The sequence below is a fragment of the Suricata suricatta genome, chromosome 4 (genome assembly GCF_006229205.1).
Source record: "Suricata suricatta isolate VVHF042 chromosome 4, meerkat_22Aug2017_6uvM2_HiC, whole genome shotgun sequence".
NCBI classification, from domain to species: domain Eukaryota; kingdom Metazoa; phylum Chordata; class Mammalia; order Carnivora; family Herpestidae; genus Suricata; species Suricata suricatta.
The window spans coordinates 154,153,146-154,173,176 of NC_043703.1; the positions used below are offsets into that span (position 1 = coordinate 154,153,146).

A 20,031-nucleotide genomic window follows, 5' to 3' on the forward strand; every position below is an offset into this window, starting at 1 on the left:
CATTGGGGACACAAATCCTGATGTTCCCATGTTCAGTAGCACAATTCAGGTATTGTTAAAGCTTTTTCAGCAAATATACATAATTTAGATTGCTTCTCACATGATTCTTATAGCTGAAGTTACCCAGGAATTAATATAAATTTCTAACTTAGAGTTTGACTGCACTTGCAGTGAAGACTTCCTTGCAGACTTCCTTGGTCTGGGTTAGGCCTCCTTTCTGTGGGCCTTGGTGCTGGGACCCAGCAGGCACCCAGTAAATGTGACATCTAACGGTGTGATGTTGTCCCCAGAACAGTGGGGGTATTTAACCCTTATGACACCTGTAGGCAAGTCCAAAAGCCTTTGATTTCCCACCTGTTAATAAAATAGAAATGTTTTCGGACAAAATACCACTGGCAAAAGAGGCCTATTTATGGTTATTAGAAAACATGGTAATGAGTATATCATTTCATACAGAATACTTGTATCTGCAACCAGAGACAGTTTGTTGGTTGGCCCTATTATTTTAAAGCCTACCTTTTATTGTGTCAGACTTGATAACAAATTTTTGTTCTTTAATTTTATTTTGAAAGTGTATTCATTTTTGAGAGACACTGAGCATGAGTGGGAGAGGGGCAGGGAGAGAGGGAGACACAGAATCTGAAGCAGCACCAGGCTCCGAGCTGTCAGCACAGAGCCCGATGTGGGGCTCAGACCACAGACTAGGAGATCCTGTTAAATTGACCGAGCCGCCCAATGCCCCAGACTTTTTCTTCTTTAAAGTTTATTTACGTTGAGAGAGAAAGAGAGCACGCACATGCATGAGTGGGGTAGGGGCGGCCAGAGAGGGAGAGAGAGAGTCCCAAGCAGGCTTCGTGCTCCCTGTCAGCACAGAGCCCGCTGCGGGACTCGGTCCACTAACTGCGAGATCACGACCTGAGGTGAAACCAGGAGCCGGACGCTTAACTGGCTGAGCCCCCAGGCGTCCTGTGTTGGACTTCTGTTTTGAGGAAATCCATGATAGGGTGTTACGAACTGTAGAAGTCAGTACAGATGTAGTTTACTTAGCCTTTGTTTTACTAAATTTTACCGATTTTGAGATCTTAAGGAGTTCATAAAATGTTCAGTTTGACAATGCAGTTATTTTTCTTTTATTATCCTTTAGTTACTGAGTTTCTATTTCCTATTTGGTAATATTTCCAATATGATAATAGTAAGTACACTTACTATTACATTTGTTAAAGTATTTGTCGAGCCCACTTTCTTTTTTATTAAAATTTTTTTTATGTTTTTTTATTTATTTTTGAGAGACAGAGAGGCAGCGTGAGCAGGGGCGGGTCAGAGAGGAGAGGGAGACACAGAATCTGAAGCGGGTTCCAGGCTCTGAGCTGTCAGCACAGAGCCCGACGTGGGGCTCGAACCCACGAACTGCAAGATCATGACCTGAGCCGATGCCAGATGCCTAACCGACTGAGCCACCCAGGTGCCCCTGTCAAGTCCACTTTTTTAGGGAATTACGCTAATTAAGCTTTCAAAAAGTAGGCGAAATTGATGGATTTGGCTATTACAGCTTAGAAATGAAGATGTTCAGATGGAGTGGCTGACCAGCTGGATAGCGGTAGAGACGGGCATTGCATTTTAATCGTAGCGCATAGCTTGTTCTGTTAGTTCTGTGATGAATTAGATGAAAATGGGTTCCTTTAAAGCTCACACGCAGGCCTGGTGAGCACCAGCGTCACGCGGGGGGCTGGAGAGGGAGAGCAGAGCAGGGAGCCGGCCTCCCGGAGGCCTCACTTCATAGGCGCGCTGTGACCGGAACAAGATGCGAAGAACTGATGGGGGGCATAGTGGAGTCCTGGGGGTGCCCAGGAAGACGCTGCAAAGGGAGGGATGTTTCAATGAGGACTTAAAGGGTAGGCGGGCTTCAGGGGCTGGGGCTCACTCGGAGAGGCCATGAGGACAGGAGCTCTGTAGGGCGTCGGGCTTGGGTCTTGTTTGCTGCCATCTCCCCGCCGGATTGACGCCTGGCTCCTGGAGGAGCTAGGCGGGTCTCCGTGGAGCAAGCGGTGGGTCAGAGGGTGCCTGAAGAAAGACCGGCCCATCTGGAGAGGACTCGCTGCCAGCCACTGTGCTCTGAGCTGAATCCACGGTACTTCGCAGCATCCTTTGAGGCCGCTACTGTTCTGCCAGTTTCATGGATGTGAAAACTGAGGCTCGGGGAAGGAAAGCACGAGCTCCTAATGAAGAGTCTTGTATTCAGTGGCCAGTGCTGACGGTCAGCCTGCGGTGTGAGGAAAGGCCTAGGCCTGAAAGAAGATGGGGTGCGCCTGGCAGAGACAGCTCGGGGGGACGTAGGGGGAGCTGGGCTGTGGGGGAGGGGCGGCACTGACCACAAGGAGGAGGGGTGGTTGGAGAAGCTTCTCGATATGTTTTGGGAGGACTTTCATGCCACGTGAGAACTTGAATTGTTAAGAGATTGAGTGGGTTTAGGAGAGAACAGGAGGAGGTAAGTGGGGACGGCTGTGGGCGGCTCCTTCGAGAAATTTTGTTTCAAGGGAGCCGAGAAGGTGGGGGTAGCTCCTGGGTGTATGAAACTAGGAGTTGTTATTTTTTTTCACGGAAGGAAGCAGGAGGATTGTTTGTGTACTAATGGGAATGAACTAGCAGAGGGTGAGGAGGAATTTACTGAACGGAAGAAAGAGGAGATAATGGCATGATTGTAGAAATAGGAGAAGTGGGGTCTGCAGCCTGAGTGGGGCTTGAGGCTGTTTTGGGAGCAGGTGTATATAGTTTTTCTGTGGTAACCGATGGGAGGAAAATCCTGTTGGGACAGGTACTGGTAGATGTACAGCGTTAGGGGGTTGGAAAATGAGAGATTTCCCATCGAATAGTGTCCGTTAAAAAAGTGTATGAAGCAAATTTTTAGTTGACAATGGAGAATAAGGTGTCGGAGGTTTGGAAAGAATGAAAGAATTGTGGAAAGTTTCTTAACAGAATAAGAGAACGTTCGTTAGGGAAATGTTGTAGCATTGAGGGACAGCATATTTGAATTGAGTGTATAAAATTTGAAACCTTCCTTAAAGACCAGAGAAGAGTATAATGAGCCCAGATGTACCCACTGCCCGGCTGCAGCCACTTTGCCAATCTTGCATCTTACTCTCCGCTCCTGCCTCTTTTCCCCGCTTAGTCATTTCAAAGCAAATCCTAGACATCTTATCATTTTACCCATAAATAGTTAAGTAGTGTCTGTAATTGGTAAAGACTTTTAAAGAATCACCACAGTAGCACTAGTATTCCTAACAAAATGCGTAGTCATTCCCTAACATCATTTGATATCTGTTTCACGTTCAGTTTCCCAGATTGCCTCACGAATGTTTTTACAGTTGGCTCATTGGAATCGGGGCCATAACAGCGCTGAGCTCTGGAAATGAGAACTGTCAGCTTGGTTTTGTAATATTTCTACAGAGCCTTCTCGTAACTTGCAGTCAGGGTTCATAGTCAAAGGCAGCCAAGGATTCGGTTTTGCCAGGTGAATCTGATAAAGAGAAAGAAGCCAGGATTAAAGAAATCTCTGTATAAAGATGGGCCAGGGATTAAGTTGGTTAGAAGGGGTAAGAGACTTTGAGGAGAGGGAGCAGGTAAAAAGCACAGGGTCCCTGGATCGGGTGTGTCAGTGAGGCTGAGGAGTCTCTGGAAGCCAGGTCCTGGGGGGGCAAGGGGGGGGCGCGGCGGGGGTAGCATTTCGCTCACAGGTCTGGTGCTTGATGTTTAGATGTCCCAGAGAGTTCTTTGGTAAGAAAGATCCAGGGATCCAGGGCGGCCCTAGAATGTGTAACTGTGAGGGACTAAAGGAGAGGATTATTGTGGATGAGGAGTCAGGGAGCATAGAATATTTTTGAAATGCTTTCTTTCTTGGTTTCCATGTCTGTGTTAAATTCTTCCCCCTCCCCCTCCTTCTCTGGCTCCTGCATCTACTTTTCAGATGCATATTCTCCTTAAGGCTGCTTTCATTCAACTTCATCTCCCTTGAAACCAGACTCACTTTTGTGTTAGTTACAACACCTCCTCCATGTAATTCATATCTTACCCCGGAACCCCTGGCCTATGTATCTAACCTCCTGGGAAGCTTCTTTCAGACTTGCTGTAGTTCCAAACCCACCATATTTACAAGTGACCGTCTCAGCCTTCCACCCGCCCTCCCTCACCTTCTCCATACCTCCTCCTCCCCCTCTCTTTCCTACCTCAGTAAATTAATTCAGTCAACAAGTATTTACTGGTTATTACGCGAAGCAGTCTGCTGGGCATCTGGGGCTGGGCACTGAGCATGGCAGACGGAGCCCCGGGTCCTGCATGGCAGTGGGGAGATCTGCCCTTTCAGTTCCCTTGCTGACGCCATGTGTCTTTTACACTCAGCTTCGGCGCCCCTGCTGGGAAGCCTGGCCTGTCCTCCCGAAACTAGTTACGGAGCACCCGCCCTGCGTGTTTCCCTTACGTGTTGCTCGTTGGTCTTCCCTCTAGATTTTAAGGTGTTTGGAGGCAGGGGATGTGTATTGTTCCTTGCATCACTGCTGCCTGTCACAGCACCCCGGCACAGAGTGGACACTCATAAAGATTTGTTGAACGAATGAATGGTCCCGCCCGCATTTTACACCCATCACTGCAGTGAGCTTCATCTACGGTCCCCGACGGAGTCAGGCGCTTCTCACCCACGTAGCCACGTATAACGGTCACTGATTTGTTTTTAGCAGGTGGTGGGTTTTGGCTGTCCTACTCTAATTAACTTTTTACTGCCTATTTCATTTACTTCTTAATTTTCTTTTATATTAACAGCATTTAGAAATACAGCCATTTTCACAATAAAGGCAAGAATGCAGATGTACTACTTCAGTTAACAGTTGATAGTTTAATTCAGGCTTATTTATTCAGGGAGGCAGAGTTGTAAAGGTTTTTTAATATTTTCTTGTCACCCTTATTTAAAAGCCTTTTCATTATTAAGTCGCTCTTTCCCCTCAGGAAATCCTAGGAGTGCCTCCTGCATCTGAACAGAGATATGATGCTGAATTCTTTAAGAAGTTCAGGAATCAGAATATTGTTCTCTCAGCAAGAACTTATGCTCGGGTAATTTATTTTTTGTAAATAAAATAATTATGGTTATTAACGTTTTCTAAGTCTCTGAGCCGTTTGGTCAATGTTATTGCACACATTTACCAGTATTTCATTTTTGTAGTATTAATGTGGAGAAAATGGAACCATATTTAAAAAAAATTTTAATGTTTACTTATTTTTGAGAGAGAGTGCGTGAGTGGAGGAGGGCCAGGGAGAGGGGGAGATGGAATCTGAAGCAGGTTCCAGGCCCCGAGTGGTCAGCACAGAGCCCGATGCAGGGCTCGAATCCACGAGCTCTGGGATCATGACCTGAGCTGGAATCGGGTGCTTAACCGACTGAGGCCCCAGAACCATGTTTTAAAAAATGTTTATTCATCATTCTGAGTTTCAAAAAAAAAGTAATTTTCATAGCATTAGATTTAGAAATGTGGTCCAGACTAGAAAGAATTGGAAATATTTCAAAGTACCTATATCAGACCTGCATGATGAGCTAATTTTAGGTTTTTGGATATTATCCGACAGAATCATTCCTTTTTTCCTGAGGTTTACATTGGAAACTTAACTCTTGCCGTTTGTACAGGAAAGTAACGTACAAGCCCTAGAAATTTTGTTCACGTATCATGGATCAGACCTGCTTCCTCATCGCCTTGCGATTCTCTCCAACTTCCCAGAGACCACATCTCCACATGAATATTCTGTCTTGTTGCCTGAAGCTTGGTATGTGACTGTGTATACTGAATTTTATCTACTTTCTAAATAATAACACTGTTTTGTCTCATGATTAAACAAAAGTAATTTTAATGTAATCTATTTAAATTTTTTTTGATTATGAAATTATTTCTAATTGCTCGCAAAGCCAAATGCTCTCAAAGCCAAAATGTGTCTAGCACAACAGGATGACCTTAGCTTAATGAACATGAACTTCCGTTATTTTTTTTCCCTGAAAGCTTCCTGATTTTATTGGCGTGTGCTGAATATGCAGTGTTTTAATGGTTAAGAACAGTTTGTTTTGTTTGGTTTTTCTTAAGGACAGTTTTTAGGATAACAGTATCTGTTTGGTTTAGGTATATTTTTTAGAAAGGAAGTGTGGTTCTGACCGTGTCAGGTAGTAGGTCCAGGGGACTCAGGAATATCCGAGTCCTGCTTCTCATTGCAGCCTTTTTTTCCCTGTGAAATTCCAGAGGCGAAAGACACATGGGAGTCAGAGCTCTGCGGTACTATTTCTTGGACTCATGCCCCACATCTGTGATCAGGGCTATCTGAAAAGTGGGTTATGCCACGTGACAGAGACTCGAAATTCAATGGAACATTTGGTCTTTGTTAAAACACTCCGTGGGCTGCTTTCTGGAGGCCAGCACGTTTCTTCTTGAGAATGAAGAACAGAGAATCAGTTTGCCTCAGTGCCTAGCACGGAATGGGTAGGCAGTCCCCTAGCTCCCTGCCTCGGTGGCACTGGGAGCAGAGAGGAGTGCAAAGGACACTGTGCCTTGTTAGTCACTGCATGGAGGGGCAAAAGGCAAGAGTATTCACCGGTCAGACCTTTTACAGGCAGTGAGCGAACCAGTTCAGTACACACGAGACCTTGTACCTCTGCACGGGCTACAGCCTTTCTAAATTTGAGTTTACTCACCTTTACAATGCGTTGACGGTCCCTGTCTTGTTTTCTCATACTGCATATGTTGAGTAACAAGTGAAGTGATATGAGATCTGCCATAATCTGTGAAACACTGTAAGAGATTATGACTATTCCATTTGAGGTCATTGTAAATTTTAGCTACGGTGATTTAGTAGTGCTAAGGGGCGGGACTGGGTTCCCAGGCCATTTGGCTTCCTTATTTCTTGCCTGTCCCTCCATTCCGTATCGCCTTTGTAGGCTTAGGTGTTGATGGTGAAGACCAACATTTATAGAGTAATTCGTATGTATTTCATACATCGTTTTATCTGGTTTCCGAACACTTTTTATTACCGCTGTTACTACAGAAAAGTGAGATTTACAAAGACTGAGTGGTATAACTCTAGGTAAGTATGGCCAGGGTTTGAACTGACATTTATTTATAGTTGTAGATCAGGAAGCTATAAAAATATGTTCTAAACTCCTCATTTTGCCCCACTCTTAGGACTAAAAAAAAAGTCTCTTGATGATAAAAGTGAACAAAGAGAAGCTTGAGGTGCTCCTTTCATCTTCATGTAATTTACCCCAGTCTAGTGATAGGTAAAATGCATTTTGTGATTTTATAAGTGTTTTAGAATATCATTTTATTTATTTTCTACCTCTTTGCAAAAATAGATCTAATCTGATAGAAATGACTTTTTTCTACTGTAAATTGTTAGTATACAAAAAGGGCTATTCCTTAAAAATGAAGGGGGGGCTACTGTTTCAAAAAAATTTTTTTAAGGTAATTTGTCTTTCGATTTGAGTTATGGTTGTGGTCTTCCGATGACTGCTTAAACATACGAGTTTCTGAAAGTTCAGAATTGGTTTCCAAAACAGTTTAAAATCCAGTGCTGGGTCATCTCTGAATGCCCTGGGGTTCCTTTGCTGGGGCTGCTGCAACCAAGTGAAAGTGCAAGAAATACGTCGCGTGTGCCGTATTGTAGCGGAGTCACGTGGGGTCGTCGTGTTGGGGTGTGTTGTTTCGACAGACTTCGAGAATACTGGTTTCCTGTGAGTCTTTAACTGTATTCATTTTAAACACATTGAGAAAGTAAATTTTTTTGTTGTTGTTGTTTCTCAAGAAGGTCACATTGAGTCTGTTTTGCTCTAGGAGGAAAGCACGAGGAAAAAGAACAGGTTAAGAGTAACGTCTTTGTCTCCTTGTAATTTTCTGTGATTGCAGAGCACGTGCAGCGGGGCCTTCTCAGAGCTCTTCCATAATCTCCTCCCTTCCGTCTTCTGATCACTCCTCACTCGGTCTTGTAGCCTAACCCCCTTCACGATGTGTTTGAGTCATTTTTATTTCTGCTCTTCTCCCTCTTGTGCCCGTCTTTAGTAAACATCCAACCCCAAGCCCAAAACCAACTCGTTAAGGCACAGATCATCTCTTCCTTGGTGTTGGATCCTCACGGCCCCGGGCGGTGCCCGTGCAATAAGTGTCTGAAAATGTTGGCTGACTCGGTACGTTAGATCCGCCTTGTGTCGTTTGTAGAAGAGCTCACTGGCCGTCCTGATGGGAACGTGGTAGAATATACTTCACCTTTAACAAGGGGAGCACCCTGTTTAACGCTCCACCAAGGCTGCCCTGGCCTCAGTTCCCACGTCCGTTGCTGTTTCAGCCAGCGGTTGAAGCCCTGCTCTTTGACCCTGCGTCAAGTTCTGCTCTAACAGATGCCTGGGTCAGGAAGACCTAGTTGTAGAAATTGTTTCCTTTTTGAGGAAGTTTCTGTTCTTCTTTGAATACTTGGTATTTTCAACTCACTGTCAAGTCAGATGAACACAAAGCGTCTGTTTTGTTGGACTGTGAGTGCGCCTCTCTGCCTCTCCGCTCACTGTTTGCTGAGCACCGCTTGCTGAGCACCGCCCGTGTCTGGCACTGTGAGAGGGACTCCGGTGCACAGAAAGCACGGTTCTTTTTCCCGGGATTAACCAGGTATGTTTTACGTATCAGCAGAAACATACAGTCCTGCTAACAGCATCACACTTTCAAACTGAGCAAGAGATGAGCTGCAAAGACTCTAAATACATTTGCAGCCTTTTCTGCCTTTTTAAAAACCTGCTCAGTTGCAGTGTTTGAAAATGAGTAACATGATCCTTCCCCTTCCTCGTTTACTGCCTTCAAGGGCTGTAGAACTTTCTGTGCACACGCCTCTGTTACTTGACAGAATGGAGTGTTCAGCAGCAGAGCCCCTGTTTCATCCCGCTTTATCTTCCCTCCATTCCCTTGACTCGTACTTTGCAAGTCATAATGGCTTTTCAGTAATCTGTTAAACTGATTTGAAACAAGCCGCTTAACTCTGAATGTGTGGCTCCCACAATGCAGAATGGCCGTGTAACTTCCGCAGGGTCTTCAGCTTGCGGTTAGGACAGCGGCACACAGTCCCCCGTTTCCTCCTCCTGCGGAGCCTCTCCTCGTCCCCTGAATATGCCGCCCTGCCCCGGCCGGCCGTGGGGCTGGCTTTGTGGCCAGTGTGCCTCCTGCCTGGCATGCCCTCCTCCTGGATCTTCAGGGGCCTGGGCCCCGTATGTCCTTCTGAGTCTCCCCTCACAGGCTCCCTCCTCAGAACCCCCTCCCCCAGCCGCTCTCTTCAGGTAGCCCCCACGCCCTTCCATAGCTTTTGCCCTTCCCTCTTTCACCCCATAGCACTCACCACTAACGTATTATGTGATCGTTTGTCTTCTCCACTTTATCTGGTCCCCTGGGCCATCCTATTTACGATTTTACCCTCATTTTAAATCCCCCTTTCATGCTTTATTTTCTTCTTAGCATTTATCACTCTCACCTTAGTTTGTGTTCTGCTCATTTATTTTGATTCCCTGCCCCCTGCCTCCCTGGTAACACAGCAGCCCCAGTAGGACAGGGATTTTGTGTGTTTTCCCTTCCTTCCCTGCCCTGCACTTAGAAGATTGCCTGGCTCATTATAGGCACTCAGGAAATACTGGCTGAATGAATGAATGAATGAATGAGTGAGCGCTCGAATATCAGCTCCATAAAGGAGGGAGCTTGTGTCTTCTTCACCCGTGTAGAGTGTCCATGGGAGGGCAGGGGACGTTTTGCATTTCAGAGTTAAAGCTGTGCACTGTTTTGGAAAGTGATAGTAGGTTATGCGTGTAAAGCACTGGGAACAGTGCTGGGCACCGAATAAATGCTACTTAAGTGTTAGCACCTGCTGCTGGGGCAGAGCCCTGTACTCGCGCCTTGGCCCATATACTTCATGTGCTTCCTGTTTAAAACTTCTTATCGGCATATTTTTATAATTACAGAAAAGTTGAATGGAAAATACAGGGAGTTCCTTGATACCCTTCACCTAGCTTCCCCTTTCTTCCTATATAATTATAGCACATTCATCAACACTGAGAAATTGTCCCTGGGATCGTCAGTTCTGCTACAACATAACCTATGCATTCCTGAGATCACTGACTGTGTGGGATCCTGCCGTGGAAACCACAGGGCCTATGGGAGAAGTGGGATGAGCGGTCCAGGACTCAAAAACTTTGCTCAGTGAAAATAAGTTAGGAACCTAAATGAAAGTCCTAGCATATTTTAACATGTGTTAAATGGTTAATGGGCACACAAATGCTAAAATATGGCACTTACCTTGAAAAAGGCCTTAAAAGGACTTTGCACGTGGAAATGGGTGTCAGGAGTGTCGCAGGTCCTGGGTCACTGGGAAAGAGAGAAGAGGGTGGCTGGAAATCCGGTGGGAAGTTGTGTCCCCAGATGTGGATGGAGGGCTTCCTGCCACACTCTGATCCGAGGTCACTGGTGAATGTCTGGGCATTTCTGCACACATAGCCTGACGTGGGTTGGGTTCAGTTGTGTGTGGGCACCTAGTGTTTCTTATGGATGAAATTGGGCATCAGCAGATGCGAACTTGGTGATACGCTCAAGTTGTCCCCTCCTATACATCCCTGGAACAAATTTGCATCTTTGAGCTGGAGAGCAGGACCAACTTCCAATACTGTTAACTAAATGACAGATTAATTTGGCTATAATTAGTTTTTCTACTAATACACTTTTTCTGTTTCTGAATCCAATCCAGGATACTACATTGCATTTAGATTTCATTTACTTACAATATATGGAAATAAATTCTGTTGTTCAATATCTGTCAGTCAGAAAATACTTTGACACATGTATTTGCTAGATAATAAAAATTGATACTCATATTTATATTCCTGGATTATTTCCAGAATCAGCAAGGAAAGATTCTATTATTTAGTGTATCTGGGGATATTACGGTATTTAAAGTAGTCTACAGTTGTAAGTGGTGGAATGTACTGATGGACGTAGACCAGCCAGCGATCCAGAGCGCTGCGTGCATCTCCTTGACGAGCTGTTACTGTGGTAACTTGGCACCTTGTTTGCTTATATGTATCTGAGTTTCATTAGATTATTTGGCGATCGGAAGTTTGACTGTGAAAGCGTGTTGTAACATGCGGATGGATTGCACTTGTATGAACATTTCTAATTTCTGAATCTGTGATTATAAGAATTATTTGCGGACTTCCAACCATTGTCTGCCTTCAGTTCTGCAGTAATTTATGTGACATACAATTAAGGCTAACAGTCCAAAGGGGCTGGCTGAGAAATGTGAGGTCATCAGCTATTTAGATCGTAGGGGAGGTCAACCTATCCCACGGCAGTATGTGCCTGGCTATTTAGAAGCCGCTGTTTTTGTAGAGCATAGAGATTAGGAAGCACTTTCCCCTGCTTTTGTTCAGAGCCGCCGTGCAAAACCAGTGTAAGTGGTGTGACCACAGAAGCGTTCCTCCCTGTGACCTGCAGACCTGGGGTCTCCTGGTGCTGCACATGCTTTAACTCGTGTTTGTCCCCTGCGTTTTATTCCGTTGCTAACCCTGAACCGCTCCTGCTCTTCCTAGGCCTGAATCCCGTTCGGGCGCTCCCTGCCCGACTTGAGAACGCGGCCGGGTGAGAGGCCAGTTGTGTTCTTCAACATCTGCATCATTCCGACTCAGAATGAATAGATCTTTTGTGCATTTGCAGAATCTGTTTTGAGCTTTGCGTATTTTTGGCTCTGTTAAGTGCAGGGATCATTAAGACCATTTGACCATTATAAACTTTTTGTTTTATTTTTCAAGAAAAAATTTTAATTTCTTTTTTACTGGTTATTTATTTTTGAGAAAGAGAGAGACAGAGTGTGAACGGGGCGGGGGGCGCAGAGAGTGAGGGAGACACAGAATCTGAAACAGGCTCCAGGCTCTGAGCTGTGAGCACAGAACCCGATGCGGGGTTCAAACTTACAAACTGCAAGATCATGACCTGAGCCAAAGTCAGATGCTTATCCGACTGAACCACCCAGTTGCCCCTCAAGAAAAAATTTTAAATTGTAAAAAACATATGACATCAAATTTACTATTTTAACCTTGCAACATACATTTCAGTAGTAGGTCTGTTCACCTTGTTGTTCAACCAATTTTCAGAACTCTTTTTTCCCCAGTGAAACTCTGTACCCATTAAACAACTCCCGTTTTCTGCCCAGCCCAGCCCCTGACCTCCAGCATGCTGCTCAGTGTCTGTGTAAAGTCGCCTGCTCTTGGGTGCCCCGTGAAAGTGGAGTCCCACAGTATTGTCATCTTATGATCCTTTTATTTCACTTAGCAGAGTATCCTCAAGGCATAATTATCTACTTATAGTGAAGTTAATATTACGATTAAATAAAGCTTTGAGTGCTTGCCATCCCTGCGTCATGTTTCTATTTATGCTGCACAAGTACTTTCTCAGACGAAGACTAGGATGAAGATGAACTAACCCTAGTTCGAGATGCAAGGTCATATTACCATCACTGCCGGACCCTCCGTGCAGAACCTCTTCTGCAACTCTTGGTGATCACCAGGGTGTGCAAACCGAAGGGAACTTCTAATATCTCTTCTAACCCTTTGTTGCCTAAGTCTTATGTTTGAATAGCCAAACATGGAGCCTTTTTCTAAAATGACAATAACGTAAAAATTACATCCTAAAATAGCAAAACATCAATATGCATTTTATTAAAATTCCAAGTAGGACACATTGGATTTAGGTCAAATTGATTTGCCTTATAACTTACATCATTAATAATTTATCCTTAAAGAGATCAGATGACATTATTCCCATTCTTCACAATTGAAAGGTTAGGTAGAAGTTTACTCTTTAAAAAATTATTTATATTTAATATACATACAAGCTAGTTAGCATAGAGTGCAATAGTGATTTCAGGAGTAGAATCCAGTGATTCGTCCCTTACACATAATACCCAATGCTCATCTTAACAGGGATCGTCCTCAGTGCCCCTAGCCTGTTGACCCCATCCCCCCTCCCACAACCCCTCCAGCAGCCCTCAGTTTGTTCTCTGTATTTAAGAGTCCTTATGTTTTGTCCCCCTCCCGCTTTTATATTATTTTTGCTTCCCTTTTCTTATGTTCATCTGTTTTGTGTCTTAAATTCCACATATTAGTGATGTCATATGATATTTTTGTCTCTCCCTGAATTTCACTTAGCATGATACCCTCTAGTTTCATTCACGTAGTTACAAATGGCAAGATTTCATTCTGTTTGGTTGCCAAGTAATATTCCATTGTGTGTGTGTCTGTTTTTAATTTTTTGAGGAAGCTGCATACTGTTTCCAGAGTGGCTGCACCAGTTTGCATCCCCACCAGCAGTGTAAAGGATTCCTCTTTCTCCGCATCCTCGCCAACATCTATCATTGCCTGACTGGCTAATTTCAGCCATTCTGACTGGTGTGAGGTGGTATCTCATTGTGGTTTTGATTTGTATTTTCCTGATGAGGAGTGATGTTGAGCATTTTTTCATATGTCTGTTAGCCATCCAGATGTCTTCTTTGGAAAAGTATCTATTCATGATTTTTGCCCACTTCTTCACTAGATTATTTGTATTTTGGGTGTTGAGTTTGATAAGCTCTTCATAGATTTTGGATATTAACCCTTTGTCTGATATGTCATTTGCAAGTATCTTCTCCTGTTCTTTTGGTTGCCTTTCAGTTTTGCTGATTGTTTCCTTTGAGGTGCAGAAACTTTTTATCCTGATGAGGTCCTAATAGTTCATTTTTGTTTTTGTTTCCTTACTGTGCAGAAGCTTTTTTATCTTGATGAGGACCTAAGCAGAGACGTGTTGAGTAAGAAGTTGCTGTGGCTGAGGTCAGAAAGGTTTTTGCTTGTTTTCTCTTTTACGATTTTGATGGCTTTCTGTCTTATGTTTATGCGGAGGACCAGCCCACGCACCCCAGTCGAATGGTCCCCAAGTAGGTGGTTGGTGTTGGCGAAATATCTATAGGAAGGAAGACAGACAACATGAATGGTGGTAAAACCACACTTTACTAAGAAAGTCAGTGTCTTTTATGCCATAGGGGTTTTACACATTTTTTTTTCTCTTTAATGATTACAAAGCTTATGGTCCTTGAGAGAGTAAAAACATGCCCTGGGAAGGATCATTTTTTTTATCACAGAAAAGAGAACAGCCGTGAAAACAGAAGTAAAAAAACAGGAATGAGGGAGTCTGTCTCTCAAAGAATCTTCTTTTCTTCAAGGTCCTTTAGCAGTTACGTCTGGGCAAGGCGCTTATCATTCAAGGGGTTAATTTTAGACAGAGGATTGTTTTTGCCCCAACAGCAGGCAATGAGCTGGGAACAGAAATAAAGTAAGGGAAAGCAGGTGCCACTAACTGACCCAAGTTGATTCAAAATTTAAAGGTATATGCCTTCATTGCTTTTGCAAAGCAATGAGAAAAATCCCCCCAATTTTTTTTTCCTGCGCCCCGGAGACATAGCATCCATGGTCGCTTATGTAGATTCTCCTGTGTCCTGGAGGTCTGGCCATCAAAGGTTGCTCTGTGGGAGGTTTTTTGGCCTGCTGGGTCCCAACATGTTTAGGACTTTCATCCATTTTGAATTTATTTTTGTGTATGGTGTAAGAAAGTCTTTCAGGTTCATTTTTCTGCATAAATATCTGTCCAGTTTTCCCAGCACCATTTGCTGAAGAGACTGTCTTTATTCCATTGGATATTCTTTCTTGCTTTGTCAAAGATTAGTTGGCCATAGGTTTGTGGGTCCATTTCTGGTTTCTCTCTTCTATTCCATTGATCTAAGTGTCTCTTTTTGCATCTTCACACAAAACTGCCTTCATAATTGCGGCTTTGTAATACATCTGGCAGTCCAGAATTGTGATGCCCCCAGCTTTGGCTGGAGGATTGGTTTGGCTGTTCAGGGTCTTTTCTGGTTCCATACACATTTTAGGACTGTTTGTTCTAGCTCTGTGACGAGTGCTGGTGTTATTCTGGTAGGGAGCGCATCGAATGTGCAGACTGCTTTGGGCAGTATTGACATTTTAACAGTATTTGTTCTTCCAACCCATGAGCATGGGATATTTTCCTTTTTTTCCTGTGTGTGTGTCTTGAATTTCTTTCATAAGGCTTTCTATAGTTTTCAATGTATAGATTTTTCACCTCTTTTAGGTTAATTCCTAGGTATTTTATGGTTTTTGGTGCAATTGTAAATGGGATTGATTCCTTGATTTCTCTTTCGGATGCTTCATTATTGGTGTATAGAAATGCAATTGATATCTGTACTTTGCTGAGTTCATGGATCAGTTTAAGCAGTTTTTTGGTGGAGTCTTTTGAGTTTTCCACATAGATTATCATATTGCCTGTGTAGAGTAAAAGTTCGACTTCTGCCTTGATGATTTGGATGCTTTTTGTTTCTTTGTGTCATCTGGTGAGGCTCAGACTTCTGACACTATGTTGAGTAACAGTGATGAGAGTGGACATCCCTGTCATGATAGGGGTGGGCACTTCTTACATGGTTTTTATGACTTGAGGTATGATCCTTCTATCCCTACTTTCTTGAGGCTTTTTATCAAGAAAGGATGCTCTGTTTTGTCAGATGCTTTCTCTGCATCTATTGAGAGGATCATGTGGTTTTCGTCCTTTCTTTTATTGATGTGATACATCACATTGATTGTTTTGTGGATATTGAACCAGCCCTGTATCCCAGGAATAAATCCCATTTTATCATAGTGAATAATTCTTTTCATGTATTGTTGGATCTTGTTGGCTAGTATGTTGAAAATTTTCGCTACCACGTTCATCAGGGAAATTGGTCCATAGTTCTCATTTTTAGTGGGGTCTTTGGTTTTGGAATCAAGGTAATGCTGGCCTTGTAGAATGAGTTTGGAAGTTTTCCTCCTATTTCTATTTTTTGGAACACCTTCAAAAGAATGGGTGTTAATTCTTCTTTAAATGTTTAGTAGAATTCCCCTGGAAAGCCATCCAGCCCTGGACTTTGTTGGGAGATTTTTGATTACTGATTCAGTTGCTTTACTGGTTATGTATCTGTTCAAATTTTGTTTCTTCCTGTTTCAGTTTTGGTAGTTTATATGTTTCTAGGTATTTGTCCAGTTCTTCCAGATTGCCCAATTTATTGGCATATAATTGCTCATGTTCTCTTATTATTATATGTATTTCTGCAGTGTTGGCTGTGATCTCTCCTCTTTCATTCATGATTTTATTTATTTGGGTGCTTCCTTTTTCTTTTTGATCACATTGGCTAGGGGTTTATCAATTTCATTAATTCTTTCAAAGAACCAGCTTCTGGTTTCATTGATCTGTTCTACTGTTTTGTTTTGGTTTGGTTTCGATAGCATTGACTTCTGCTCTAATCTTTATTATTTCCTGTCTTCTGCTGTTTTTGGGTTAAATTAATTTGCTGTTACTTTTCCAGCCCTTTCAGGTGTAAGGTTAGGTTGTGTTTCTGAGACCTTTCTTCCTTCTTTAGGAAGGTCTGGGTTGCTATATACTTCCCTCTTATCATCTTTGCTGCCTCCCAGAGGTTTGGGGCTGTGGTGTTACCATTTTTATTGGCTTCCATATACTTTTTAATTTTCTATTTAACTTCTTGGATAACCCATTCATTCTTCAGTAGGATATTCTTTAATCTTCATGTATTTGCTGTCTTTCCAATTTTTTTCTTGTGGTTGATTTTCAGTTTCATAGCATCGTGGTCTGAAAATATCCACAGTATGATCTTGATCTTTTTGTACTTGTTGAGGATTAATTTGTGTCCCAGTATGCGATCTATTCTGGAGAATGTTCCATGTGCACTCGAGAATAATGTGTATTTCGCTACTTTAGGAGGAAGTGTTTTGAGTATATCTGTTAAGTCCATCCAGTCCAGGGTAGTCATTCAGAGTCATTGTTTTCTTGTTGATTTTCTGCTTAGATGATCTGTCCATTCCTGTAAGTGGGGTATTTAAGTCCCCCTACTATTATGATCAATGAGTTTCTCTATGTTTGTGAATAATTGATTTATATATTTGGGTGCTACCACGTTGGGGGAATAAATGTTTATAATTGTTAGATCTTCTTGGTGGATAGACCCCTTAATTATGATATAATACCCTTCATCTCTTGTTATAGTCTTTATTTTAAAATCTAGATTTTCTGGTACAAATATGGCTCTTCCAGCTTTCTTTAGGCAACCATTGGTGTGATAGATGGTTCTCCATCCGCTTACATTCAATCTGAAGGTGTCTTTAGGTCTAAAATGGGTCTCTTGTAAACAGCACATATGTATCTTGTTTTCTTATCCATTTGGTTACCCTTTTGTCTTTTGATTGGAGTGTTTAGTCCATTGACATTTAGAGTGAGTCATGAAAGATATAAATTTATTTCCATTGTGTAGCCTGTAGAGTTGGAGTTTCTATTGGTGTTCTATGGTCCTTTCTAGTCTTTGTTGCTTTTTGGTCTTTTTTGTTTTGTTTGGTCTTTTCTCCACTCAAAGCATCCCCTTAAAATTTCTTGCAGGGCTGGACTAGTGGGCATGAACTCCTTTAGTTTCTGTCTGTCTGGGATACTCTTTGTCTCTCCTTCTATTTTGGATGACAGCCTTGCTGGAGAAAGACTTCTTGGCTACATATTTTTCCGATTCAGCACGTTGAATATATCTTGCTACTCCTTTCTGGCCTGCCGTGTTTTTGTGGATAGTTCTGCTACAAACTTGATCTGTCTTCCCTTACAGGTTAAGGATTTTTTTCCCTCTTGCTTCTTTCATAATTCTTTCCTTGTCTGTGTAGTTTGTGAATTTCTCTATGATATGCCTTGTTGATGGTCGGTTTTTGTTGAATCTAATGGGAGTTCTCTCTGCTTCTAGGATTAAAAAAATTTTTTTAATGTTTTTATTTATTATTGAGATAGAGATAAACAGAGCATGAGTGGGGGAGGGGCAGAGAGCGAGGGAGACACAGAATATGAAGCAGGCTCCAGGCTCTGAGCCGTCAGTGCAGAGCCTGATGTGGGGCTTGAACCTACAAACCGTGAGATCATGACCTGAGCCGAAGTCGGCTGCTTAACCAACTGAGCCACCCAGGTGCCCCTCTGCTTCTTGGATTTTGATGTCTGTGTCTTTCCCAGGTTAGGAAAGTTTTCGGCTATGATTTACTCATATAAACCTGGTAGAATTTACTTTTTACTACAGTTGCAGTTTGAATTGTTGATGCCTTGACATTTTACATTAGTTGGGGATTTTTTTCAGAAATGAAATAATTTAAACTATCTTTTTCATTGACGTCAAAGTTGACCCTAGGCAGCTTTCAATTCAGAGCTATAAATTTTTATTTTCCTTGAAAGGCAACAGAAGACCATAATGGAATCAAAGATAGCTTAATTTCATAGTTTTAAGGATATTCTGGAAGTTTCTTTCCCATAAGAGGCATGCTAATGTTTCTTGCAAAGCAGATATTGATTTTTGATTTTTAAACTTTTAAAACTGAAATTTATAACAAATCATGAGTACCTGTGAAACTGATCTAAAAATTAAAGCATCTCTAAATTGCCTTACCTTATTTCATTTTCATTGAAAGAACAGTTTAAAGAAGATGGAGGAGTCCTGTGAAATTGTGTGATGTGAGTGAAAGGTGCTGGTCCCTGTCCACATTTAAATTAGAATTTAGTAGGGAAGATCAGGCAAGATAGGTATAGATGTAACTATCATACAGCTGTAGTAACTGTGACAAGAGGAAGAGTATGGGTAGGTTAGGAGGTGGGAGAGATTCCTCTCTATTCACAAAGGAGGTAAATCAGGAAAGCCTTCTTGGAAGAGGTAAGGTTTGCTCTAGATCTTGAGCACCGAGTGTGATTTTGATGTTGGGAAGTTTGAAGAGGAAAGTCATCTGAATATTTAACGTGAAGTTGTTTTACCTACTCAGTCTGTACCTGGGTTATAATGTTTAGTCACAGTACAAAAGATGTTCCCAGTTAGTTTGTTAGTTGAAATGAATTAGTGCACAGGATTTCCAGTAAAACCATCAGGAATCCCTTTTTTATGTTTTTATGTGTAGCCTGCTCTTGTTCATAAAGATTTCTTTTTCCTTCTCTGAAAGTTTTAAGATGCAGTTTCTATTGGTCGTTCTATCGGTCATTCCCACCATAGTTCTGTTGTCGTAATGGAAATATCACCTAAGCTGTAGCCTGGATGTAATAATTATGGAAAATATTGGGGCATTGCATTCACTTGTTCGATTATCAAGAGAAAAATAAAAGTGTTTCTTTTCCTTTTAAAATTGAAAGGTTGATGAGTTACCTAATCAAAATTCAATTCCCATATGTACATTTTTTTTCTGAACTGCTGTGAACAAAGAACAATAAATTGGGTTGTATTTTAGGCTTGGAATAAGTATCTGGCTGTCTGTGGTGACTGTCAGTAGAGGGGAATATAGAGAGGCCTTTACAAATGTTGGATATGTTGGCACTTTCTGGATCCAAGAATAACCTGGTGTTTGGATCAGAAAGTAAAGGCTCAGTGCCTCGGCTGTCTGGGAGCGCGGTCTGGGGCTGGCGGCGGGGCAGTTGGTTTGCGTGTCTCCTGGCATCCTGGGCACGTTACGGCATGACTCCATTCGCTTTTGTCTTTCTGTTTATTTAAAACAACGAGATGGATTTAGGACAATTTCTTTGATGAAGAAGGTGGAAATAAATCTTAGTTCAGAGTGATTTGTATGGGCTTTGGCAAGTGTGTCGCTACCGATACTTCTTATGTATTTGGCCCTCTAAGGAGCACTAAAGAAATAAAGGTGTACTAATTTGTTCCTGTCCTGTTTGGAGCATGGGACTTTTTTTTTTTAAATTTACAAACCAGTTTTATGTTTCACATGGAATTCTCATAATTTGTTTACGGGATAAGCAGAGAAGGGATTGCTATCCTGCCTTCACGGCAAAAAATTTGAGAGGCATTAGTTCAATATGCTGAAATAGGGAATTATTCTCAAAGTAATTTTAATTGTAGTAT

General features: G+C 42.4%; 1 protein-coding gene across 6 annotated transcripts in view; it reads left to right on the forward strand.

Moving 5' to 3' along the window:
• NBAS (neuroblastoma amplified sequence) overlaps positions 1 to 20,031 on the forward strand; it is a 315,339-nt gene that overhangs the window by 76,897 nt on the left and 218,411 nt on the right. For all 6 annotated transcript variants that reach the window (XM_029938273.1, XM_029938274.1, XM_029938276.1 and 3 more), the window contains 2 exons: positions 4,993 to 5,097; positions 5,666 to 5,802. In XM_029938273.1, coding sequence (XP_029794133.1) covers positions 4,993 to 5,097; positions 5,666 to 5,802 — 242 coding nt within the window. The remainder of the gene's footprint in view (positions 1 to 4,992; positions 5,098 to 5,665; positions 5,803 to 20,031) is intronic.